The sequence below is a fragment of the Octodon degus genome, unplaced genomic scaffold (assembly GCF_000260255.1).
Source record: "Octodon degus isolate 3935 unplaced genomic scaffold, OctDeg1.0 scaffold00243, whole genome shotgun sequence".
NCBI classification, from domain to species: domain Eukaryota; kingdom Metazoa; phylum Chordata; class Mammalia; order Rodentia; family Octodontidae; genus Octodon; species Octodon degus.
In genome coordinates, this window is record NW_004524819.1 from 1,995,491 (window position 1) to 2,022,738 (window position 27,248).

General features: G+C 34.1%; 1 protein-coding gene across 1 annotated transcript in view; it reads left to right on the forward strand.

Moving 5' to 3' along the window:
* Positions 1-643: 643 nt before the first annotated feature.
* The window catches only part of Sytl5 (synaptotagmin like 5), a 146,712-nt gene continuing 120,107 nt past the window's right edge, over positions 644-27,248 (forward strand). Inside the window, exons 1-2 of the mRNA XM_004645901.2 lie at positions 644-686; positions 20,625-21,104. Of these exons, the coding sequence (XP_004645958.1) occupies positions 20,986-21,104 (119 nt within the window). The 5' untranslated portion in view covers positions 644-686; positions 20,625-20,985. The remainder of the gene's footprint in view (positions 687-20,624; positions 21,105-27,248) is intronic.

Consider the following 27,248-nt stretch of genomic DNA (forward strand, 5'->3'; position numbering starts at 1 on the left):
AATGGAATAGATTAGAAGACTCTGAGACCCTACAAACACACTCAGTCACTGTATCTTTGATAAAGTGGCCAAACATACTCACTGGAAAAAAGATAGCTTCTTTAACAAATGATACTGGAAAAACTGGCTCTCTACAGCTGAAAACTCAAACTTGACCCAGGTGTATCACCATGCACTAAACTAAAGTCAAAATGGATTATAGATCTAAACTTTAAAGCAGAGACACTGAATCTCCTGGAAAAGAAAGTAGGAAGAACTCCTGAAGACATAGGCAAAAGACTTTATGAACGGAAATCAAATCGCATGGGAAACAGTTGAAAGAATTAACAACTGGGACCTGCTCTTACTGAGAATATTTTTCATGTCAAATAAATTACAGAAAATCTTCTTAAATGTGCTTTTCAAGGTGAAATTGCTTACCTTTCCCCTTCTGATCCCAGCTTAGCTGTACAGATGCTGACTGCTTCTTGGAATAGCTGTCTACCACAGATAAACATTACTCAGTGCTCCTAGGTGTGTTCCGTGTGTAAATAGATTGTGGGAACACGGGAGGCTGGTTTTTCAAGTTCCTGCTCCTAGCAGTTTATGAGAGGCAAGTAGCCTAGAATTCTAACCTGTGTATCCGAAAGAAAAGGGAACCTACAAAACTGCCCTAACCTTCAGATTGAGGCAATCTTCAGGCAAAGGTAAGATTAATGTGTTTAAGGATTCTTCAGTGTGAAACTTACTTTCTTGTTAGCTTTATTTTGTGTGTTTGGGCATAAACATGTTGAGTAGTTTGCTGGTCAGCAAGGAAATGACTTCTTCCACCACTTGATAGTGGATTTTACAATAAAAGAAGAAAGACAGGCATATATGCAGAGTGGACATTTTGACCTTTAGGTTGCTATACATTTGGTGGATTGGGATGAGAAATATAGCTATTGTCTTGTTATTAGAACTAAATTTAATCTGAAGAGAGAAACATTGCAGTAAACCTCAGTGAAGAAATGAATATGTCTCAGTGAAAATATGTACAGTAGTAACAGAGAAGTCAAGTTCACAGCAACAGTACTGTCATTTTTCAAAAAATCTCTCTCAAATGTATGTATAAGGCAGTGCTCTTCCTTTCAGTTTCTTTCATTTATTAGAAATTTTAGACATTGTGTTTACCATTGTTGAATTCCTTTTTGTATTCTGTCCCATTCTTTTCTTTTCAGTCCCATTCTTGATGTGGACAAATATCAAATATGCACAGGTGTGCTTGTGTGTGAAATCTGAAAATCCTTGAATAAAATTGACACAAATTTGATATTTTTAATAGCATGAAAAATGAGATATTCATGGAAAATATCAACATGTACTGGAATTTTTTTTAAGATTTTACATTTTCTTTCAATATGATTTTTAAATCAGCAGTGCACTTTTCCTCATTCAAGTAAACATGTATTTTTGAAAAAAAATAAATATGTACATGAATAGGTAGTATAAAATAGCATTTATATGTAATAATACATTTAAAAATAGAATTTATATACTACCTTCCTTAAAAATGCTTAAACACATGTATTACATGTTTGGGTTGTTGTTTTATGATAAACAGTTTTGTGATGTTTTGACAACAGCTTATATGCGTGACATTACAATTCATAGTCTATATCTTAAGTGCATAAAGCCATTCTTTTGGCTGCTAGTGAAATCCTTAACTAGGGACTTACCACAAACCCACATATGCATATGTATTTGTATATGAACAACTAATATGAGGAAAACAGATAAGCAAAAAGGTGAGAATATATCTTATTGGTCTTTTGGTTGTTGAATTATTTTTTATATATTTAAAAGTTCCTAAAGTTCTCAGCCTAAATTTGGGAATTATCTGTGTTGTCTTTTAACTTATTCTAGTTTCATAAATTGCTTTAACAAACTCAATGAGTAAAATTTCTTGATGCCTACCACTTTGTATCTTGGAGCACACTTAGCATGTTTGTTCAAACCACCTTCTTATAATCACATAGTGTGTTAAGAGAAGAGGGAAATACAGCTTTAAAATAGGTCAAATGAGCAGTTTGTTTAACCTAAGCTTTGTTGTACAATGTCATATGTTATAGATGTTTTGCCAGCATATGTAAACACTTGGCTAATCATGTTTAATGCTTTCCAGTTAGGTTCACTTGTAATGACATTTTTGTGCATCCTCTATGTGACATGTATAGGCTCTCTAGTCTTCTTTCTCTATTGCCACCTGCCCCCCACATTTACACATTTTTGATGATTTCACAAAACTCTTTCATTTCTTTTCAGCAGGTTTAATTCCTAGTGATCTCTTTCCCTGAGTAATTTCATGATTTCCTATGACGTCTGTTCCTCTGCATCTTCTGATTACAATTTCTCCACAACCTCTGAAATCCTAGTCAATAGGCTTCTGATTCTTCTGAAAAGAACAACAGAAAATGGCTCCTCCACCAAGCACAGCAAACAATTAAACAGCCACATTATATGTTTACCCATGTCTATAGCAACAGAATTTGTCATAGCTAAATCTTGAAAACAACACAAATACCCACCAACTGAGGAATGGATAAAAATGATGTAGTATTTTTCTACAATGGAGTATTAATCACCTATATAAATGATAAATTCAAGTATTTTATAGGTAAATGGATGCATCCAGAGACCATATCATAAGTGAAATAAGTCAGACCCACATGTATAAACATCATATTGTCTCCCTAGTATAAGAACCTGAAAGAGTAAATAAAATTGGAAAGGTACAGCAGATACTGTGAAAGGAAAAAGTATTTGACAGGAAGAAACAACTGAGATGAGGGAAAATAGAAAAGAAAGAGGAAAAAATACATATGCATATACACAGGATGTCTTGGATAATTTTACTGCTGATTTCTACTGTTTTATTGAAAGGAATAGTTAATACTTAAATATATTTTTCTTTTCTTTTTCTACTGTTAAATGTTTCGACCAATTTTGTATGCTTATATCTGGTATTCGGAACAACTAATTTCTTCCTTAAAAATTGACTTTTGTGACTGAATAGAATGACACATGCCTGAAATCCCAGCCCTATGAGAACTGGACACAGGAGAATTGCAAGTTTTAGCATGGCCTGAATAATTTGGTGGCTTCCCAACACGCTGTCTCAAAATAAAAATAAAAAAAAAGTTACAATGAGTAGAATGTAGCTCTGTGTAAGCCCTGAGTTTAATCACCACTGCTGTGATAAAAAATCTTTAACAGTTACTCTATGACATAAAATATACCTTGATCACATTACTGACACTGCACCTCCAAGTCACCTGTACATAGTACTGTTAAGAAATCCACTGCATATTTGTGTAGTTATGCATTCATTTGATAAAATTTAGTGACAGGTATTGTTCAGACACTGCTAAGCACTGGAAGTTTTTTATCTGAATAATTTTCCTTTTATTTTTATTTTATTAAAACATTTGATAACAAAATAAGAGAATTAAAAATAGTTAATATACTATGTATTCAACTGGGGCTATAGCTCAGCGGCATAAGTGCCTGCCTGGCAAGCACAAGGTCCTGAGTTTGATTCCCCATATCCAAAACCTGAGGGCGGGGCTGGCACTGCATGTGTTGCCAGGATTGAACCACAGTCCCCTGCAGCTGCCTAAGCTTGCCTAAGCAGGTGTTTTAGACTGCTGAACTATCTCATAAGCCCACAAAATTTTCTTTTTAATAAAATATGATAAATTAGTAGTATAAATGAAACAAATTAGCATATATAAAATATTTTCAATGAATAAAATAGGTGAAGACTAACATTAAGAATATGTATAGAATAGAAAAATAATTAAAAAATTATTCAGATAAAAAACTTCCAGTGCTTAGCAGTGTCTGACCAATACCTGTGACTAAAGTTTTATCAAATGAATGAATGACTACACAAATATGCAGTGGATTTCTTAACAGCACTATGTACAGGTGACTTGGAAGTACAATGTTAGTAATGTTATCAAGATGCATTTTATGTCATAGAGTAATTGTTAAAGTAATTCCTCCAAAATAAACAACTCAAATTTTAAAAAAACCACTGAAATGAAGACACTTCTCAGATGAAATAGAAATGACCAATAAATACATGAAAAAAGATTCATCATCACTCTCTATCAGAGAAAGGCCTAAAACCCTGCAATGGAATATCATCTTACCCAAGAAAGAATGACTGTCATCAAAAAATCTAACAATAACAAATGCTTGAAGTATAAGGGGGGAAATAAACTACATTGTTAGTGGGAACGCAAACTAGTATAACCACTGTGGGAAATCAATATGGAGATTCCTCAAGAAAGTAAAAATAGGTAATCCATTTGACCCAGCTATCCACTATGTAGGTATATTCCCAAGAGATCATATTGCAGGAATATATGCATACTCACATTTATAATGGTATAATTTATAATAGCTAGATACTGGTAACAATGTTAACAGGGTGCACACCCAAAATAGATAGGAAAATGTGACATTTATACACATGGAGTACTATGCTGTCATAGAGAAAAAGTTGAGGCATTTCTTCAATGGATACAACTTAAGAACATAATATTATTAAGAATAATATTAAGAATTATATTATAAGAACATTATTATTATGTGAAACAAGTTAGATGCACAAGCTTAAATATAGCATGGTTTCATTTGTACAAAAAGCATGATAGACAGACAGACGGACAGATAGACAGACAGTCAGGTCCATTTGTTCCTTATACTAGGGAACAATTAGGTTTGTCTTATGTGCCTGTATTCTAATTTGGAAGGGCATAAATTTACCTCAATAATTGTTTAAGTTGTGATAATTATTCTGCTGTATATTTTCCAAACTTCATTACAGGTGTCTACTTCGCTTTATCTGACATATATTATCAATTTCTTTTTTTTTGAAATTTCCCCTCAATTCTTTCCTATTACTTTGTATTAGTTATTCATCTACTGTTTACTAATTTCCTTATCTCATTCTTCTCTTCTTTCTACATATTAGATTCTTCTATAGGCTTAGCATCTAGAACATAACCTGTTGCCTTTCCTAGCTACCTGTGGCTTTTGACTGTAGTTCTATGTATCATTGATAAATGGATGCCAATCTTCAGGTTTTAAGTTTTTCCACTTGTAAATCCAACTGTCACCTAATACCCATCACAGTTGTAACCAACTAGTCCATTTTCTGTCAAAATGCATGTTCTTTCAGTGTTTCTGCTAATGGTATTGATGATCATCTGGTTTCTCATATTTGAAATCTTAAGATTGATTTTGTTTCTAATTTTTCCTTTCATCTCAATACTTAAATCACTACAAAATCCCTTCATTTCTTGCACCACAATGTATTTAACAGTTATCCTTTTTCATCATTCTTTTCTCTACTTTCTCATCCTTTCCTCCCTCAGTCCAAAAACTACCTAGAATTCAAGAGCTTGATCAGGTCCAACTTCCATTAGAAAATTCACATCTTATGAATATCTTTTTGTAAGTCTCAGATGGAGAATCATGAGGCTAGTAGAAAGAGCACAGACAAAGACCTACGTTCAACTTCTAATTCTACCATTTATTTCTTCCTGTGTCCTTTGTTAGCATTAGTTTCCTCAGTCATCATGTCTCATTCATTGAACACAAGGAACAAATGAGATTATGCGGGTAATACCATTTTAAGCTATGAAGCTCTACATGAATATAAAGTAAGGCTTTTATTAGGAGAATAAATAAGGAGCAGGACCCAGATCCCTAACGTAATAACTTCTCAGGTCTTAACTACAGAGGGTATAGGTTGACAGCATGGATTCTGCATCCAGATAACATGAGTATCAATCCAAGATCTACCGCATTTCTACTCTTATCAACTTTATTATTATTAGTTGTATGAAATTGGGGAAATGTTAGTTAGCTTCACTGTCCTTAAGTTTACTCATTTGTAAAATGGGAGTAATAATGGTTTCTACTCATAGGAGTATTGTAGGATTCAGTGGACTAATAGATACACCACACTTAGAAATCACAAGAGCAAAACTTCTGTCAAGTACAGCAGAGAAGTTGAGGGCCAGTGAGGCTAAGTGTGAGTACAAGTTGGGAGCTAGTTATCGAAACTGGGAGCCAGATGACAGTCAGATGCAGCAAGAATGGAAAAGCAAAACCACAGGATGGACACTTGCTCCTAACCCTAACCCCCATTAGTCATATGAAAAATTATTTTGTTTTGGGGGCAGAACTGGGAAAATATACACTAAGGAGGAGTGAATATTCAGAGAAACCATTTGAGGCTCAAGGATGGACCCATTTCAAACACATAGTTCAGTTAAAGAAACTAATAGTGCTGACTAGTTTTTGCTTTAGGGTCATGAAGTATGTCAGGGGGCTGGGAAGATAGCTTGGCAGTCTAAGTGCCTGTCTGGCAAGCACAAAGACCTGGGTTGTTTTTGTTTTTGTTTTTGTTTTTTAGAGAAGGGTCTACAGGGTATTCAGGGTTTCACTACTAGACCAGACTCATAGTGATTCTCCTGTTTACAGCCTCCCAAGAGCTGGGATTACAGGTGCATGTCACCACACCCAGAAAGACCTGGGTTTGATCCCTGGTACTACATAGTGAGACCCTTTACCAAATAAATAAATAAAAATTTTAAAAATTAGAAAGAAAAAGAAATGTCAGTATATCAAAGCATCAAAATGTCAGTATGGAAGTATCAGGAAAATAGACATATGTTCTCTTTATTCTAAAGATCTCTTCCTTTAATAAGAAGAACTTCCCAGTATCTGAGTGCAGGAGACCTTAAAAATGCTATTATTTTCATTTTATAGAATAATTGCTTAGAGTATATACTTCTATTGCCACAAAGTAATTCCATTGAATGAAATTTTTGTTTTAATTTTTATATTTAGAAAGAAAAAGAAACATAGTAATATTCAGAATAGTCAATGGAGCTGCTTTAAGTGCTTAAAGTTTTATGTTGTTTTGATTGGTTTGATAGTTTAACTTTTTGTTTGTTTGCTTTTTGAGAAATTTTTTTCACTATATAGTCCAAAATGGTTTTGAACTCCTTATATAGTTTATGGCTGGCATCTAACTTGAGTTTCTCTTACTTCCGCCCCCTTAATCCTGGGATTATTGTGTATGCCATCACATTTGGCCTTTAAATTTTGTAACTCATTAAATTTTAACAAGTACTCCATGGGACTGGCATATCATTATCATCCCATCCCATTCACATAAGATTTCACACAGTTAATGGCTAATCGGGCCAGGTTGCAAAACCAGGCAGCCGAGCATCAGACTCATATTCTCAGGCATTGAGTGGCAGTATCTCAGCACCTCTGTGCTCTTGCACCTGCCTGAGAAAGCAGGCTCGGGAATTCTGTCCTGGAAATTCCAGTTTTCTCAACAAATGCCATGAAATGTTTGGTAATTTTTCACAACAGATATATATGCAGTAATCCTATGAAAGAATAATCTTGTTTTTCTCATCCATGATTTTATATTTGAACAGCAAAATTCCAAAATACTGATGCTTTATATTGCCCTACACTTAATTCATGCTGCTTGACATTAGTGCATATTGATTTTCATCTCTGTTTTCCTAATGTTTGAAAAGTTCACATTGGTTTTTGGGGCTAACGTTTTGTTTTGTTTCTGATTTTATTTCATTATTCTAACATTATAAATTATTGGAGCATAATCATTATGTACTATGACACATACTGATAGAAACATTAAGTTAACTTTAATAATAAAATTTTTAATTCTGTCTAAATTTACATAATGACTATACATATTTATGAAGTACAATTATTTTCTACTTTAATTACCTTCTGTTCATTTAAATGTTCTTTCACCATAATTTTTAATTTTCCCTGAACATTATCAAATATTAATAGGTTTTCCTTCATTTTTCTCTTCACTGAAAAAATTATTAAGATCAAATTTATCTTCACTGAACCTTTTATAACCTTACTCATTTCCAATAGACACAGTACCACTTGTAATTCTTATTAAAGTTTAATTTAGTTTCCAATCTTTGAAACAGTCTACTTAGTCAGGCTAATTTGATTTAATTTTTATAAAAAAATGTTAGGAAACACTGTGTTCCTACATTAAAATGTCCAATTCATTTAAGGTTTGGCAGTTCCATAAATAAAAGCTAGTCACATTTCCATTTTGATGTTGTGTAGTCAGAAAATATTTCAAAGAGTATCAGGACTTAGAGGAAAACTAAGAAAATGAGTTTTATAAACAATTCACAGATGCCTATCACTATAAAGCAAGGAAATATTCAATACCAAATAATAATATAGTTTTAAGAAATTATTTAATGTTGAAAATGTTTTCAAAGAATGGGAATGGTAGACTTAACCAAAATATCAATGTCATGGGAAGTAGGGATGCATATAAGAAATCAGACTTCTCACATAGCCATCAGATAATGGTGCTCTCATGTTCAAAAATAAACTTTACATGTAAATATACTTATATTATAAAAATGAAAGTTCAGCAAGGGCCACTTAGGTAAAATATACTGTGGGGTCATATCAAATACTTAATTCAAATAGTAGAGTACAGTGAAATCCATTCATATGTCCTTCTAATACCTATGTAAAAACAGCAGTGGTTTTCAGTCCCCTGCTCTAACATAACAATTAAATTAGTATGTGATTTTTTTTGAGGTACCGGGTATTGAACTCAGGATCCTGCACTTACCAGGCAAGCACTTATTCTATTGAGCTATCTCTCTGGCCCAAATGTGATTAAGATGCTGAAGTTTACTGCATTTAATCAAGTGGTATGATATTAAGGATGAGCTTTCAAACAAAACAATAAATACTTAGTGCAAAATTGATATTTTTTCCAACTTTCAATAGATTATGGTATATCCAAAGATTTCATATCCACAGGCAAATGTGTGACTTTTGAGTTGAATATTCTAATTAGAACAAAATGTGCACTAAAAACCCAATTTGAGCTAAGGAATCGCCTTCTTCTAATTCCAAGAGTAACATAGGAAAAATACTATTGATCTTAACCTCATGGAAATCCAACCAATACCATTAAAAAAGAAAAAGATTTAAATGATCTGTTTTCACCAGCCACGTTCAGGAAGAAAGAATTTATCTGCTTTCAAACCATTCACAGCTACCATCTAATTATGTTTGCTGCCTATTACAGAGTTGGAGCTTTCAACATAGAAAGGTGTTTTCTAAGCAAATACACAACAAACTAAGTAGTTATTGATTTACTTTCAAGTGAATTCCTGTATGAGTTTTATTGTTCTGAATAAAAGACTTGCTTGGTTTTATTTATTATTATTTTTTTAATTTTAAAGAGAAAAAACAAATATGAAAAACACAAACATGAACAAACCACCATAAAACAATGAAAGTGGCACAGCATTTCAAAGCAAGAACAGGAAATTGACAATGGCTGTTATATTACATATTTTTATCATATTTGTTGCTCAGACTACCACATATGGGCATGTAAGATTGATCCAATAGTTACTAACTCTTTCAATAAACCTTGAATTTTTTTCCTATTCCTTAGTATTTAAAATTTACTTTAAAGTGAATATACAAATGATAGATAAGACATTAGAAATGATACATATTTTAAGAAACAGAATAAAACAAAAACTAGATAAAGGGTATTCAACAGTGGTGGTTATATTGTGCATTTCTGACTTCAATGTAGTTTCTCAGATTACATATACAAGTATATAAAATTGCTCAAAGTAAAAATTCTAAGCATTAATGGTTACCTTCAAAAAACTGATAGAGTAGTATAATCTTATTAGCTATCCTATGCATATATTTCATGATTTTCCCCTTCTTTTTTTCCTCTTTTCTCCTGTACCTTATCTCAATTGTTTATTCCTTATGTCAGTTTCTTTCTATTTTACTATATCTATTGCACCTTTTAGATTTTATTTGTTCTTTCAAGTTCTTACACTTGGGAGATAATATGATGTTTACTCATGTGGGTCCCATTTATTTGACTTAGGAGTATAAACTATAGTTCCACCCACTTACCTATATAAAACTCAAGCTTATCTTTCTTTACAGCTGAGTAATAATTCATTGTCTAAAAATACTACATTTTCCAGGACATAGGGCAACCTATACTGCAACATCATGTAACTCAGTTGTGTCCCAAATTTTCTGATCAAGGAGATTATGGGGCCACACAGGAATGTGATCAATGATGTTGAGTGTGCCTAAGGAGAGTCACATGAGGAGAAAACATTCGCTTAGGCTTTCACAGAGAGCAAATTGGTCAAGCAGTGGCCATGACTCATCCACATGGCTGACACTGACAAAAGATCTACAAAGTGCAGTACAGGGTTTCAGGATAAATCCTTAGGGGACTTGACTTACCTTATCAGATACAAAAGTTACATTTCTTGTTATATAAGTCTTGTATTATCTTGGTCTTAACAGTCCAGCAGAAAGGTATAAAATTGAGGTGCAAGGGGTGAAGCCATGTTGGTATGCTGGGCTTTAAAGGGCTTAAGTCAACAACTTCTGACATTGCCAGTCCTGCGGATGACCCACTACTATTATGGACTACTGGACTATATTGGAATATTTTGCTGAATTCATGCACCTACAATATTTAAATGACAATGAAATACCCTTCTCTAACAAAACAAAATAAAAAAGGGTATACAAATGAATGACCATTTTGTATCTGTATATTCAAAATAGTAAGGATAGATATACAACTACATTCTCTTAATTCAATGAATAGAGAAATTTGTTCTAATAGTGTTTGTGGACAGGATGTCATGTCTGTGTCTTGTACAATGAATAACCACTGAGACAACAATGTGCAATGTATTTATTATTGAAACTGTCCTACTGATCGCTTTTGAAACTGTCTCATTGCTACATGTTTCTCAATAAAATTATATTTTAAAAAATACTGTATTTTTTTCCATACTTCTGTTGAAGGGCATTTGGGTTGTTTCCATAATTTGGATATGACCAATTGTACTGCTATAGTAGTTGTTGACTTGAGCCTTTTACAGCTCAGCATATTAATATGGCTTTACTTTTTATACTTCGTTTTCATACATTTCTGCTGGATAGTTAAGACCAAGTTTAAGGAAGATCTATATAACAGGAAATGTAACTTTTGTATCTGATAAGGTCAGTCAAATCCCCTTAGGATTTATCCTGAAACTCTGTACTGCACTTTGTCGATCCTTTATCAATGTCAGTCATGTGGATGAGTCACGGCCATTACTTGTCCAATTTGCTGTCTGTGAAAGCCTGAGAGAATGTTTTATCTCCATGTGACTCTCCTTAGGCACACTCAACATCATCGATCACTTTCCTTTGTGGCCCCATAATCTCCTTGATCCAAAAATTTGGGACACAACTGAGTTACATGATGTTGCCAGTCCTACGGAAAACCCACTACTATAATGGACTACTGGACTATACTGGAAATTTTTGCCAAATTCATAAACCTACAATATTTAAATGACAGTAGAATACCCTTCTCTGACAAAACTAAAAAAAAAGAGGAAACAAATGAACGACCATTTTGTATCTATATATTCAAAATAGTTAGGATAGATATACAGCTACTTTTGCTTAATTTCAGGAACAGAAAGATTTGTTGTGATAGTGTTTGTGGACAGAATATCATGTCTGCATCTTGTACAATGAATAACAACTAAGCCAACAACATGCAATGTATTAATTATTAAAACTGTCCTAATAATCAGTTTTGAAACTGTCTCATTGCTATTTTTTTTCTCAATAGGATTATTAAAAATAAATAAAAATTGTACTGCTGTAAACATGGGTTCACATATACCATTGTGGCATGATGTTTTCAGTACTTCTGGAAAAATGTCCAGAAGAGGCATAGCTGGGTTGAAGGGGACTTTTAATCCTAGTTTTCTTAAATCTCCACATTGATTTCCATAGTAGTTGTACCAGTCTACACTCCCAGAAACAGTGCAGAAGGTTTCCTTTTTCCCCACAGCCCCTCATCATTTGTTATTGGTAGGTTTCTTTATGATAGCCATTCCTTCTGGAGTGAGAGAGAATCTCAGTGTTGTTTTAATTTGCATTTCTCAAATGACCAGTGCTGTGGAACATTTTTCATGTATTTGTTGGCCATTTGTATGTCTTTATCTGAGAAGTATGCATTCACCTTAGTTTCCTATTTTTGGATTGGTTCTTTGAATTTTGGGGAACTGAGATTTTTTAGTTCTTTATATATTCTAGATAAAAGTCCTTTGTCTGACTGATTGTTGGTTAAGATGTTTTCCAAATGTGTGGATTGTCTTTTTACTCTGTTGGTGATTTCTTTTGACATACAGAAACTTCTCAATAAGATGATATTCCAGTTGTCAATTCTCAGAAGTATCTCCTGTGCCATTTGTGTTTTGTTCATGAACTCTGCCTATCCCAATGTCTTCAAGATTTCCACCTACTTTCTCTTCCAGGAGATTTAGTGTTTCTGTTTTAAAATTTAGGCCTTTAATCCATTTTGACTTTAATTATTACATGGTGATAGAGCTGGACCTAGGTTTAGTTTTAGCATGGGGAAATCTGTTTTTTCCAGCACCAATTATTAAAGAGGCTATCTTTCGTCCAGTAAATATGTTTGGCCCCTTTGTCAAAGATAAGGTGACTGAATGTGTCTGTAGTTGTGCCTGCATCTTCTAATCTGTTCCATTGATCCTCTGGTCTTTTTTGTGCCAGTACCATGCTTATTTTCAAACTGTGGCTTTGTAGTATAATTTCAGGTCAGAAATTGTCATGCCTCCTGCCTTGCCTTTGTTGGCCAGGATTATCTTTGCTATGCTAGGTCTTTTCTGGTTCCAAATGAACTTTAGGAATATTTTCCCTAGATCGTTGAAGTATGCTGATGATATTTTAATAGGGATTGCTTTAGTCTGTCTAACAATTTTGGGAGTATGTCTTAAGTATTTAATCTTTTTTATGCTATTGTGAAAGGTGTTATTTCTCTAATTTCTCTCTCAGTGAGTTTGATGTTTTTGTAGAGGAATACTATTGATTTTTGGATGTTGGCTTTCTATCCTACTATGTTACTGGATTTGTTTATTAATTCTAGGATTTGGTGGAGCTTTTTGGTTTTTCCATGTAGAGTATTATGGCATCTGTGACTAGTGCCAGTTTAGCTTTTTCCTTTCCAATTCCTAATCATTTTATTTCTCTCTCTTTTCTAATGGCTCTGGCTAATGTTTCCAGGACTTTACTGAATAGGAATGGTGATAGTGGACATCCTTGTCTTGAACCTGATTTTAGAATAAGAGCTTTCAGTTTTTCTCCATTTGAAATATTCATTGTTTGTTGTAGATGGATTTTATCAAATTGAGTTTTAGGCCATCTATTCCAATTTTATGTTGGGTTTTTATCATGAGTGAGTGTTGGACTTTGTCAAATGCTTTTATTTCCTTCTGTTGAGATGATCATGTAGTTTTTGGTTTTGGATCTGTTGATTGGTGTATTACATTTATAGATTTGTGTATGTTGAACCATCCCTGCATCCCTTGGATGAATGCTACCTGGGATTTGTTGCATTCTATTTGCTCATGCTTAGCTCCACTGCATCCTACAGATTATATTGTTGAAAAAGAATTAAATCCAGTAAAAATCTTTTATTATATTGAGAGATTTACTGAACCTGGGCCAACAGATATGAAAGAGTTTAAAATATATGTCTAATACTGCTACCCCAAATAATAACTGCTATGACACTTTCTGAAGATTTACCATGACTCAAGGATTATTCTGGTATTTTCAATGTAACAGAGGAACATGGAGGTTCAGTCTTGTCTCCAAGATTCTACCAGTAAAAATTTCAGAGTCTGTATTTCAATCAGTGTCCCAGCTTCTTTACCAGCATCATCTTGTTCAAGTTAAGTAACTTCTAAAGACATCTTTCTAAGGTATTTTCTCCTACTTCCTAAATTTCTAAGTGTGTCCTTGGGTTGCATCCTTACCCGATCTGTGCTATTCTCTGCACTGCTATCACTGGTCTAACTTTTCTGTTTCACATTCTCCATCTCTGTCAACAGTGTCATTATCTACATTCTTCAGTTTTACTTCAGTTTATTACATTAAATCTTTGGCTATGAACACTCTGGAATCTATTTTAATCTACCCCATAGATATTATTGTGTATATTAAAAGACAAATAAGTGTTATTTATATTTATTTCATTCAGTTCTCCGTGCTGTTAACCTTGTGACTTTCTTCTTTCTTCATATCATTCACATTTAGTTGATCAGTGGATCTTATTGAGATCATTTCCCAATATCTCAAGTATGATCCTTATTTCCCTTCCTACTAATACAGTTTTAGTTCTTAATCTCTCTCTAACACTCCTGCAAGAGCTTCATTTTCTACCTGGCCTCTCTCTTGTATTTCAGCCAATCACTGGGCAGTGTTCATCTTTCAAAACCCAAACTTAAAATAGAAATATGATTATTGTGTTTTTTGGCCTAAAAGCATGGTAGTAATATTGAGACTATTTCAAGCCTTGTCATTCTTTCTTCAAATAAAATGTTATTAGGAAATCCAACTTACAGAATGACTGAAAGCAGCTATTCTCCTTGAGGCAAGAATGGACTCCCAAACCTTTGCTACTCACCCTTCTGTTTCCTGAATAAAATTCCTAAAGACATAGTTTGAAAAGCACTGGCTAAATCCAAAATAACTCATTTATAAATCAAACTCATCTCTCCCTGGCATCATTCTTCCAAAATACCTCATTTAGAAATCAAATTCATCTCTCCCTGACATCTTCCTTCCTCTTACCTCTCTGACATTGACCTGACCCTCCATTCTGAAGTCATTTATTGTTTTCTGGACTGGCCACATGTTATTGTGACTTTTCACATTTGCTTGTGTTTAAAACCTAGAATCATCACTCTCTTCTGTTTATTTGTTCTTTTCTTCATGTTCTCAGGGCCAAAGTTGGCATTAATGATTTCAATGCTCATATCTGTTACCATTAGAATGTAAACAAACATTTTGAGAACAGGACCCAAATTTTCTTTATGTATATATTCCCTAGAATGGAACAGTTTCCACCATATCATTTTACACATGTTTATTGCATCAGCATGTATATACTTGGAGACTGATTCTGTCTATTATTTTGGGTGGTTTTTTTCAGACTGAACATGGATTAGTAAATTAAACACTACCTTAAAAATAGTTGTATTAAATGCAAGGTTCTACTGTCCTATCCTATGATGCTCTTAGCATTCTTTCGCTGTTTGTAATCAAGCATGATTACCAGTGGATATGTGCATTGTGTATCATGACATGTAGAGATGAACATCAGTGACAGAGATGGCATTTGCTGGATTTTAACCTACTGGTTTTTACTTATCCATTGTAAAACATGCATAATATAATTACTCAGATAGAACTAGTATGCATTTTGGTTTATTTGTCATGATTCTTTCTTTTGTAGAATTTAGGTATATGCATGCCTTTTAATATAATTGGTATCACATTTCATTAGCAGTTTTACATTCTTTTTTATGCATTTAGTACAGGATTTACAGTGTTTTAGTACATAGATTGGACTTGTAGTGATTCTCCTATTTTTAGTCTCCCAAAAGCTGGGATTGCAGGCATGCACCACCATGCCCAGTCTCAATTCCTGTCTCAGCACACCCCGGGAGTGGGGCCCGTAAGGCAGGCTGAGGATCAAACCCCAGCCACTGCGCTCTGCCTAAGCAAGCACTTTAGTTCAGTAGTTTTGTATTTTGATTTCTTCACTTACCTTCATATTGTGAATCTTCCAACATATTACTATACATTAAAAGAATCTAACCATTATTAAAATTTTTATTAATGTAACTTTTCAAAGTAATTGATAAAACATAATTCTTTATGGAAAGATTAAGAAACCAGATACCTGTGGGTATTTTTTGGATCAAAAAGAATGGAGATATGCTGGGGGCTTTTATTTTTATTGGTACATGTTTGTAGTGCAGAATGACTGCATTAGTTGTGGAGAGTTGGTACATGTATATGACACATCTTAACTCTTTTCTAAACTCCCTTACCTGCCCCTCCCCTCTGTCCATATCTCCATCACTTAATTCCCTTCCTTTTTGCAAAAAAATTTATCTCCCCATTTCATATTATCTTTTATTTTTCTCTTTAATTCATTTATACTTTGGGGTTCTCATATGAGAGAAACCATATATGTTTCTGTTTTATTTCACTTAAACTTCTGGTCTTAAGGGTCATCCATTTTCTTACAAATGAAGCAAAATTATATTCTTTATGGCAGAGTGGTACTCCATTGTATATAAATACCACCTTTTTCTTTATTGTGGTCTTTATTTCTACTTTGGTTTTTGACCAATCCATTTTAATGACATATCTCTTAGCTTCAGTAACAAACAGACAAACGTAAATACATGAAATGTTCTTAGTACCCAAGTGACAATTGTCAAATTTCTGCTTTGGAGGAATCTAATATGGAAAAGCAAGAATAGAGACAGAAAACTTTGAAATGCAAAGATGGTGTCACACAATTCACAGCAAGTCTGAAACCCAAATCCACTATTGTCCACCCTCAACCATACCAATGCACGATATCCTTATTGCTGATAATGTCACCTGTATTCTTTCAGAACAAATTTTGGGGACATATTTCCCTTTTTTATTTTATCAAATAGGCAATACATTTTATTTCTCTTAACATGTTAAAAGATGTAAATATTATATGGTTATATGAACATGTCTAAAATAATGAACAATATTAAATAAGCTTCTTTTCATTCCTTCTCAAACTCCAGACAGTTTAACTGCAATCTTTTTAAGAATCATGATTCACAGACTAGTACCCACATTCTTTACCTTTTCCTATGTACCCATATGTATTACATATTAATAAGTATTGCATTAAACATATATTCATTTAAAAACACACTTTCTTGCTTTTTAAAAAAAATTCATTTTTTTACCTTCTTGCTTTTGACTAACAACATGGATAATTTTTATATCATGTATTTTAAGTAATTATTTTCTAAATATATCATGGTATTTCTGTAACATTAGTCAATTTCAAAATTTTTAGTATTGATAACTATGTATAAGGTAAATGAACCATTTGATTTTTCTTTCAAATCTGTGTCTCTTCAAATTTTTATTTAAATTTTCTCCTACCCAGAACTTTAAGAATAGAAATGGTCTTGTTTAACAATATTAAATAAATGATACCAAAATAAGAACCAATAATATTTTTGAACTAAAAGTTCTGCAAATATTTACAATGAATATTAAGATATTAAAGACTAAGACAGGATCTCTGTAGAAGAAATAAGTAGCTAGATATAAATTTACATGTCCACAAGTATGTTAGACTACAGACCTTTTTTAAAAAATTCTGCAGAACATCTCTAAATGCTACTCTTGGAGAATCAATATAAAGTCGATGGCCCTTGTTCGGATAATCAATACTAACAAGACTTTAAAAAAAAACTCATCTGTGGCACTCTCATATAATATATCACTGAGAATATCCCAGGTGAGAAGAAATTGCTCTATTGAAAATTCCACAGCATCTGCTCAACTCTTTCATAGCAAGAGAATTTTTTCCCCTCTTCTCACAGAATCTCCATCTCTGAGGCAATTTTCGTTTTTTGACAATCATGTGAATTTGTGTGGCATTCTACTTACAGCTGTCCTGCAGAATTACTGCTTAATGTATCTGGAAGACATCCTCAAGTGATTTATGCATAGGCTATTCGGCTTGTTTTCTAAATATCTCCATAAGTATGCTGAGGTCTATGTAACTGCTGTGTTGTCACAAAGTAATATGAAACAGAAAATTAGTTTTATTTTTGTTAATTTCATTCCAGGCATACCCATAAACATTCTAATTTTAACGCACCCTTTGGAGTACCTAATAATCAAATATATCAGATATGCCCTATCTTTTTTCTCAAATATCAGTGCTTATTGTTATTACATGTGTGTTACCCTGGTTGGGTGATGGAACTGTCACCTGGCAAATTTTCATATTATGAATTCATATTATGAATCACTCAAATTGTACAACTAATTTTCTATGGAAAAAATTTATTTTCTTCCAGATGCTTCTTTATAAGCTGGATTCTAATAGAGTATTTCCCTTGGGTAATGAATATTCTGGCACTGCCCACAGAGGCCTCTGTTTGGTTTAGTTTGAACCCACATTTCATCTGTTCATAGATAACCATCAGCCCTAGTTCAAGTATTGCTTACAGTTCGCTACTACTAGAATAATATCTAAATCCAATTTTGTAGAGTATTCACATGAGAAATTCTAAATTCGACCTTTCAAACATAAATTATTTCTTCTGTGCACTGGACTGTGAAGATAGTGAACTTAGTCATTGAGTTTTCAATTATCCATTTCAGCCTAAAAGCATATGAGATACACAAGGTATGGAAAAATCAGTTGTGCTCTTTATCTGAGGAAACAACAGTTGACAGTAATGTAAATCCCAAACATTACATTCTGTACTAAGCTTCTTCCTTCCTTTTCTTTTAAAATGTAGGGCCTTCTGATCCTTGCTACATTTAGGGTTTGGGAGATGGAGGGAGGCTTATAAGAAATCCAAACAATCAGTAGTGACATACTGTCTTCAGAGGGGAATATTTTTTGGTCCATGGGAAACAATTCAGTTTGAGTCATTTCAACAAAGTTCTGGTTGGGTGCACACTATACATCACAGACACATAGAAACTTTGAAAAGTTAGAAATAATTGGTACAAGACTTTAACTTTTCAGATCTAGATTTAGAGGTCAGCCTAACCTTATAGTTATGGGGAGGCTCCAGGACAGCTTTTGAGTAGGTATCTAGTTATATATGGAAATCCGGTGAGAACCAAGCAAGCCAAGTGTAACTTGCATGTAGATTGTAGTGCACAAACCTGGGGGAAGCATAGAGACTGTGTCTTGGGATAATGCTGAGTTACACAGTTCAATAGGTCACCCTGAAAGTCATCATTCTTAAGTGCTATACACAGTCAGGTAGAAATCCAGGGAAATGTGCTGAAAAGTTAAGAATGAGAGGAAGGGCCTCCTCCTCTTCCTTTCTTAGCTCCTTCCTCCTCCCTCCTCTCCCTTTCCCCTTCATCATTTCCATCCCCCATCCCCTTTGTCTCTCACATCCCCCCTCCTTTTCCTCTTTTTCCAGTGGTACTGAGGATTGAATCCAGATCCTCGTGCTGGCTAGGTAAATACTCAACCACTGAGATATACTCTCAACCATTTTTATTTTATTTTGAGAGGAGATTTTGCTAACTGTCTCATTCTCTTGTAACTTTGTATCTTCCTGTCTCAGACTCCTGCATAGTTGGGATTACAGATGTGCACATTGCACTTGGCACTGGAAAGGTTCTTTTGTCACAAGGAGGTAGTTTTAGAACATCTATTTCACAGTGTGGTAGTGCCTGCTTATCTGTGGAGGACTTGTCCCAATACCTACAGAGTACCTAAAACTGCAGGTAGTACCAAAATGCATATAATTTTCTCCTATATGTTCCATAGTGTTGCTGCATAGTACCAGAGTTAATCTCTCCTTCCATGTTTTATGCTCCGTTGGATAGTGCCTCATTTGTATCACTGCATTTGCACTCTGGGACCAATTGAAGTAAGATAAAGGTTACCTGAACAAAAGCACTGTGATGGGGATAAAAGAGGATTACTCACAGACAGGTAGTATACATAATATACATACATTGAACAAAGGGAAGTGTCATATCCTAAACAGAACAGAGGGGAAATGCCACAGGATTTCATGGCACTATTAACAATAGCACACAAATTGAAACTTCTCAATTACTTGTTTCTGGAATTTTCCATTTAATACTTTCAGACTATAGTTTTTGCAAGTAGCTGAAACTGCGAAAAGTGAAACTATACATAAGAGAGGGGCAAATGTATATAATGCATGCCTGGAATTCTCAACCAACCATATAAATCATTTGAGATAAACTCTCTTTTTCAGGGTAAAACATTACTCAATTCAGATAAAGCCCTCATGTTTACAACTCTGATTACATGTCTTTTTGTCCCCAAGAGTTAAACATAATCTTGAATTGTTCATGAAAATATCTAAACTTTTACTACAAAGGTATTTTCCTAATTAAATACAATCTTGTTGCACGTTATATTCTTGATTCCACAATTTAATCCTTTCATTCAGTATTTTTTCTGACATATATTTAGGTTGATACGTAACAGTTTCACCAGCAGTGCTTTTCATATTGTGGTCCTACTTGTGGGGAGAGAAAGGAAGAAGCAGGGGGCTGCTTCAGAGCCCTGACCTGTGCCCTTAACTGTCCCAAAGTGATGACCCAGTTCAGCTGCAAGAGGTGATTGCATCTGGTTGGCATAAGAAGCTAATTATAAAGAAGAAAGCTGAATTTGTAGAGAACCTAGAATGGCCTTAATATGAGCTCATGATTTATAAAGACATGAAATAAATATTTGATAAATGCATGCATATTGATTTTAAAATGTTTTTGAGTTAGATACATCAATATTTCAAAAATTAGTTTTACGAGTGCTATGGGAAACATGACCTGATTAATTTTCCTTTCTTTTGTTTTCTTTGCCTTTTCAGTGTTTTCTACATTCAGCCCCAGGAGCTGATTCCTGTTCTGTAGCTTTGTGAAGGATTGTATTTGAGCATCACTAGTGGAACTCACCTGCTTCTTGACTGGACATCAGAGCAAAACTTTTGAAGATATTTTTCAGTTAAAAACAATAATGATTTTTTTGGAATGTAGTCTCAGTAAAGCATGGTTTCTGTGTAGCTTAAAAGAATACCCAGCTACCATCAGCACTTCTGCAGAGGCCTTCTAAAATCCACTTTACCTGAACAATTGAATGAGTCAGTTGGTCAGAGGGAACCTTAACAATTGTACATATCACTTCATTTTCTGGAAGATTCAATTACTGCTGCTCAGAACTGCTGCTGAAAGATGTCTAAGACCTCAGAGTTCATCAATCTCTCATTTTTATTAGATCATGAAAAGGAAATGATCCTGGGAGTCTTGAAGAGAGATGAATATCTGAAAAAAGTAGAGGAAAAGAGAATAAGGTAACATCCTTTTTATTGTCTGAGCCTTCCTAGACTGCTTTCTGTTTGTACAAATCCATTTAAATGAGAAATAGGGTAAATGTGACTGCACTAGAAACAGATGATGTTCAGGTACTGGTTTGCAGAAGTAGCCCAAATATTAGAAAAAATCTTTGGCACTGCTCCTCTTAGCCAGGCAGTAGGGTGGAACAGAGAAAATAACAGTGTTGATAGGAATATTCATCTTCTTTTGTAGTTGTTAAGAGGAAATTTGCATACCAACTCTGATGTGTTTTAGTTACTTAACTTTGAGGAATATACTTGCTATATTTCGGATGTGAATTCTCCTAAAGATCCATGTGTGAAAGGCTTGATTCTTCAGTGTGGTTAAGAGGTGGTGAGCTCTTTAAAAGTTTGAATCAATGAGAGGTTTTAGGACTCCTGCGATGTGCCCTTAGGGGACTGTGAAGCCTAGTCTCTGCCTTTTGTTTGTTTTCTACCATGAAGTAAGAAGTCTGTTCTGCCACATGGTCAGCCCATGATGCCACCAGAAGCCTAAAGCAACATGCACAAGTACCCATGGACAGAAAACTCTGAGACCTTGAGCCAAAATAAAATATGCCTCTTTTTAAGTTGATTATATCAGGTATTTGTTACAGTAACAAAAAAGGAATACATTCCTCAAACTGTCCAAGCCTTAGTTTCCTCATAGGTAAATCAGGAATAATAACAATACCTACCTTATAAAATTGATATCATGTTACAAAACATAATATATGTACAATGTCTGGTACCTGCATGTCAAACATGTTAGCTATTATTGGTTTGGAATACCTTTTTCAGGTTAGTCTTACTAGAAATTTGATAGGAGAAGAAAGTAACCTGAAGGGTGAAAATTTCCCATGGTATTTCAAAGTCACTTGAATTTTTTGAAATAAGAAGTCTATGTGAGGAAAGTTGAGCAATCATGGAACAGTTCATCTTTTAATATCTATTTTAGGTAGGGCTGATATTTAACAGGTTCCCCAGGGACAACCTCAGCTATATTTCAACCCGTGTCCATTCTTATCAGTTGCATAATATGCTTTCAGTTGTTCCATCAACAATCTGAGTGGCTGCAATGTTGTAAATGTTTACATTCTGTACTTAATTAATTAATAAATGTATTTGTTTAATACATCCCATCCCTAAAGAAAACATACATGTATAAACACATAAAATGAGAGCGCCCTCCTTGGTCACAGTCAACTGAAGTTTGGAGCATTTATATCTTGACTGGCTCTCCAAACTACAATCTGAATCTCATATTTATTGGTTTATTTATTTATTTGGTGCTGAGGGGGGATTCAGGCCCTTGTTCATGACAATCAAATGCCATACTACTAAACCATACCCCAGTCCCTGGCAAGTATGATTATTTTACTTGAGCAGAACACATCATATATTATCTTTACATGTCCCAAAATATTCAATGTTCCTGAAGCAATTAGAATCCTGAAAATTGGAACTATACTGAAATATTTTTGATTGATATTTATTTCCTAGTTAAAAGACTAGAAACTTCTTTTCTACTATTCCAAGTTATTCAGACAATCTTGAATAAAGAAATATCATTTTCATCAAAATGATTGCCTTTTTCTATAACTAAAATTCAAGTGGCAACAAAATGCAGTTAATCATTTTAAATAAATCATAAATTATGCTTTCGGCATTAATGGTCAGTCACAAAAGTAACTAAGTTTTGTAATGTGCTGCCAAAGTTATACTGATTATGGGGAGTACATGTTAACTACCTACTGAGAACAGTTTCAGGGAACTTAAAAATCATTTAATTTAGGAAGAAATAATTTTCTACACAGATCCCAGAAAAAATAGAAGCATAATTAATGAATAGAACGTTGTTCGTTATATTCACTTGTCATTATCAATAACATTTAGAACTAATCTATTATATTCCCCTCTCCTTTTACAATTCTAATTTTCCTTTGTCTCCTTATTCACTAAATAAATGAATTCAGCCAAGTCATATAAAATACAATAGAATGTCAAGACTAAAATTACTGATTTGTTAGCATTTATATCTTTCTTGGTAATAGCAGAACCATTGTGACTAATATTAATTGTCTTGAACGATTGTGTTAGATGTGATCTCACTTTGTTATGAGCTGCCAAGATTGAAGCTCAGGCTTGATGACTTAGCTTTGGCCAATCTTAGCAGTTTCCTGCCTGGAGAAGTCATGGCAAAGTGGGCAGCCTCAAGTTTAGGACAGAGGCTGTTGAATCACCAATCCAGAATTAAAACTTCAGTCGTGCCATGAAAAATTTGGGTCCCTCCCACCTTATTTTACTTTTTTTTCTTACAGTATTGGGGATTGAAGCAAAGGCCTTCTCATTGAGTAATATTCCCAATGCTTTTTATTTTTTAATTTGACACAGGGTCTTACTAACTTGCTAAATTTCTCAGGCTAGGCTCAAAATTGTGACTCTCCTGCCTTGCCCTCTGAAAAGTGCTGTGATTACAGGCATGTACAGGCATGTCTAGCTCCTTAGGTCACTTTAGAGAAGATGTTTCTGTAGATGAATTAGTTTCCTCATTTGACAAAATAGAAATAATATTAGCTACTTCATAAGATTGTTTTTAGAATTAAATGAGCTATTATAAAAAGCTTAGAACAGTGCTAGCAAAAAAGTCGGCATTTAATTAATGACAAACTGTCATCATTATTCTCATTATTCTTTTTTTTTTTTTTTTTTGTGGAACCGGGGATTGAACTCAGGCCCTTGTGCTTGCCAGGGAAGTGCTTATTCTACTGAGCCATCTCCCTGGCCCCTATCATCATTATGCTTAACAATGCTGCATTTATATTCCCTGGGGTGCTTTCTGTTACAGCCGTGTTCTCTTCTCCCAATTTTCTTATACTTCACTTCCAAGGACTATACCTTCTATCCTTATTCAACAATTGCCTCTGAGTGACTATGATTTCCCCTAGGATTAGAAATCCATACACCCAAAGTAAACTTGAATTGAAACCGAGAAGCCTAAAGCCAAGAGCTCATAGGTACAGAAACCCCTTCCTTCAAGAGAGGACACACTCTACTATGCAATTTATGCTCCAGAAGTCTTCATAGGATCATACTGAACCTGTATGTCACCTAACAATCACACCCTTGATTAGCTCCTCCTCTGCCACCCCGGATCCTATACAAATTTCCCTTAAGAGCATTCCATAGGTCACTTGCACACAAGTGTACATCTTATATAATGCAGTATTATTCAACCATAAAGAAGGATAATTTTGAGACACTTACAGCTAAATGGATGGACCCTGACACCATAATCATAAGTGAATGGGACTCACATGGGTAAATATCACATTATCTCTCTGGTATGAAAAAATGAAATTGTAAATAAGAACAAAAAAGTACAACAGATATTGCAAAATAGGAGGAAACTGTTCAAACAAACAACAAAATAGGAACTGTGGAGGAAGGAAAGGGAAAGAAAGGAAGGAAAATAAAAAATCAGCAAAGACAGATGAAATGAAAACAGAGCTTTGTGAATGAGAAGGCAAAAGGGGTTTGAAAGGAGAGGATGAGGACGGAGGGAAAATAGAGAAATCAGAATTAGCTTCTGGAGAATCTAGATAGCTTGGAAAACTTGCATTACTGAAGCTATAGTTATTTTTAACAAAGTCATTTTCAAGGGAAATATAAATATAATAAATCTAATGTATGAGCAGTAGAGGATTTTTAATTCATTTGATTTATAAGTTAATTTGTGATAGTCACTATCAACTTATATACTGATAAAGAAAGAAGTGAATCAACAAGCCAAGGCTTAAGACTCTTGATCAAATAGCATGATGTTCTACTGTCTTTACAAACTTTTCTTCCTCTGATTCTTCCTCCTTTCATTACAGTCTAAATCACTTCAAGTAGCTCAATTCTAGCACAGTAGAACTGCTTCATAAATTTTGTAAGTATTATACCAGATATCCTGCTGGATTTGAGATGAAGAGCAGGATAATACAAAGAAAACAGGGGCCAGGCACAATGGCCACAACTACAGTCCCAACTACTCAGGAGGCTGAAGCATAAGGACCATAAATTCAAGGCAAGCCCAGATAATTTAGCTATACCCTGTCTGGAAATAAAATAAAAAGGGTTGAAGATGTATCTTAGCAGTAAAACCGTGCCTGGGCTCAGTGCTTACTACCATAAGAAACAAAACCAGAAACTGTACCCATCAAGCGTCCCAGCATAGAATATCAGAGACTCTGTGGATCTGAATGAGGTGGGGTGGGTCAGTCCTTATTTCATCATCTTTATCTGAAATTATGCACCTCCTTCCCTTGTGAAGGTAGGGAATACACTATAGTATTAACTGTACCTGTGACTTTGTCACCACAAAAGTCACAAAAATTGACTTGCTATATTGGTGTTGTAACAAATATTGCAAAATATTATTATGATGATCACTCTTTCAAAATTGTGGTAATTATATCTGTCATGAGGTTTTGTTGTTTGATATATAAATAAAGTAACTATTATAACACAATTTTTAGTATTTTAAAAATTATATTGAAATATAATAGAATTTCTGTGTAAATTTATATAGTATCTAATATGCACATAAACACATGACTCTGAGAAACAGGACCTTAAACTTCACTAAACTGGTGGGGAGTTCCATGGCATCAGAAACATAGTAGTTCACAGTCTAGTGGAGCAGACAGATATATAACAAAGTAAAGACAGAGGGCAATTAAGCATGAACTAGAGACAACACCCAGACATTAACAGTGAGTACTGTCTTTGAAGATTGTACTCATCAGTGTTCACCAGGGAGACAGAACAAAAAAATGAAGATAGATAAATAATAGACAGATAATAATATTTATTATATAAGGAATTGGCTCATGTAGTTCTGGAGGCTGAGTTCAGACCAGGAAAGTTCATGGCATCATCCACACCCAAAGACTGAGAGCCAGGAAAATCAATGGAATCAATTCTAGTCCAAATCCAAAGGTCACAAATAAGAGAAAACTGATGATACAGCTTACCGACAGCCGAGACAGAGAGAGCATTCTTTATTACTATGTTTTTTTATCCCATTCATATTTTCAATGGATTGTGTGGACTGTTTGTTTTGAAGTGGAAAATCCACTTAATCTACTGATTCAATTTCACAAATACTGACCCAAATACAACTAGAATCAATTTTTAAGCAAGTATCTGGAACTCAGTGGCCAGTTAAGTTGACCCATTTAATTAAGTAGCTCAAAGGATTTCGATAAAATTTGTTGTAGTCTTCTTTCACATTTTTATGAATTTTGCAGCTAATCTTGGCTTTGGATCCCTGTTTCTGTAGTATTTTCCCTGTCCCCTTGCATCTCACCATTCGTGGCTACTCCTTACTCTACAAGATTGGAAAGGAACTTAGTCTTTTTTCCTTATATCCTCCAAAACCATCAGCACAACAAATTGAGGTGTGAAACAGATTTGATATCAACAAAAATTTTGTTGCTATATATTACAGGAATTTTTCTACCATGCTACAAAGATATTAGTATTTTGTGGCAGTCTAGAGGATGAAATAATTGTGAATCAAATAGAAAGTGAGGGAACTGTTTCAGTTTGAGTTTGAAATGCGAAAAGGATTTCACAATTCTCCAGTATAGGTCAACTGTATTTCAGCTGTTTACAGTGAACCATGAAATTGCCTTCAGATTCTGCCAACTAGTTTCAGAACGAAATAGAAGCTAAATGAGATATTTAAGAATTACAAAGATTACAGAGAAACAGACCTGAAATTGGGAAATTGAAGTTTGAGAAGCAGATTTACTATGTGCTTTTCTACTTATTTGTTCAAATAAGTTTTTCTTAAAGATTAAAAAAAAGAATGAGAAAGTGCAAAAAATTGTATTGAATGAAAATATTATGCCTGACCACCAGATGTGTTCCACAGGCAATATAACACTGAAGTGTGGCATTAATTAAGGTGCTGTTACTAGGGACTTAAGAAGGTGATCTATACCCAGGAGGCACATGGCAAACCTTATAATTTTATCCAGCCATGAATCATAAAATGGGCATGAGACATATGTCTACTATCACTGTATTCTAGTTTCATATATATATATACTGTGTTTCCTCCATATTTCT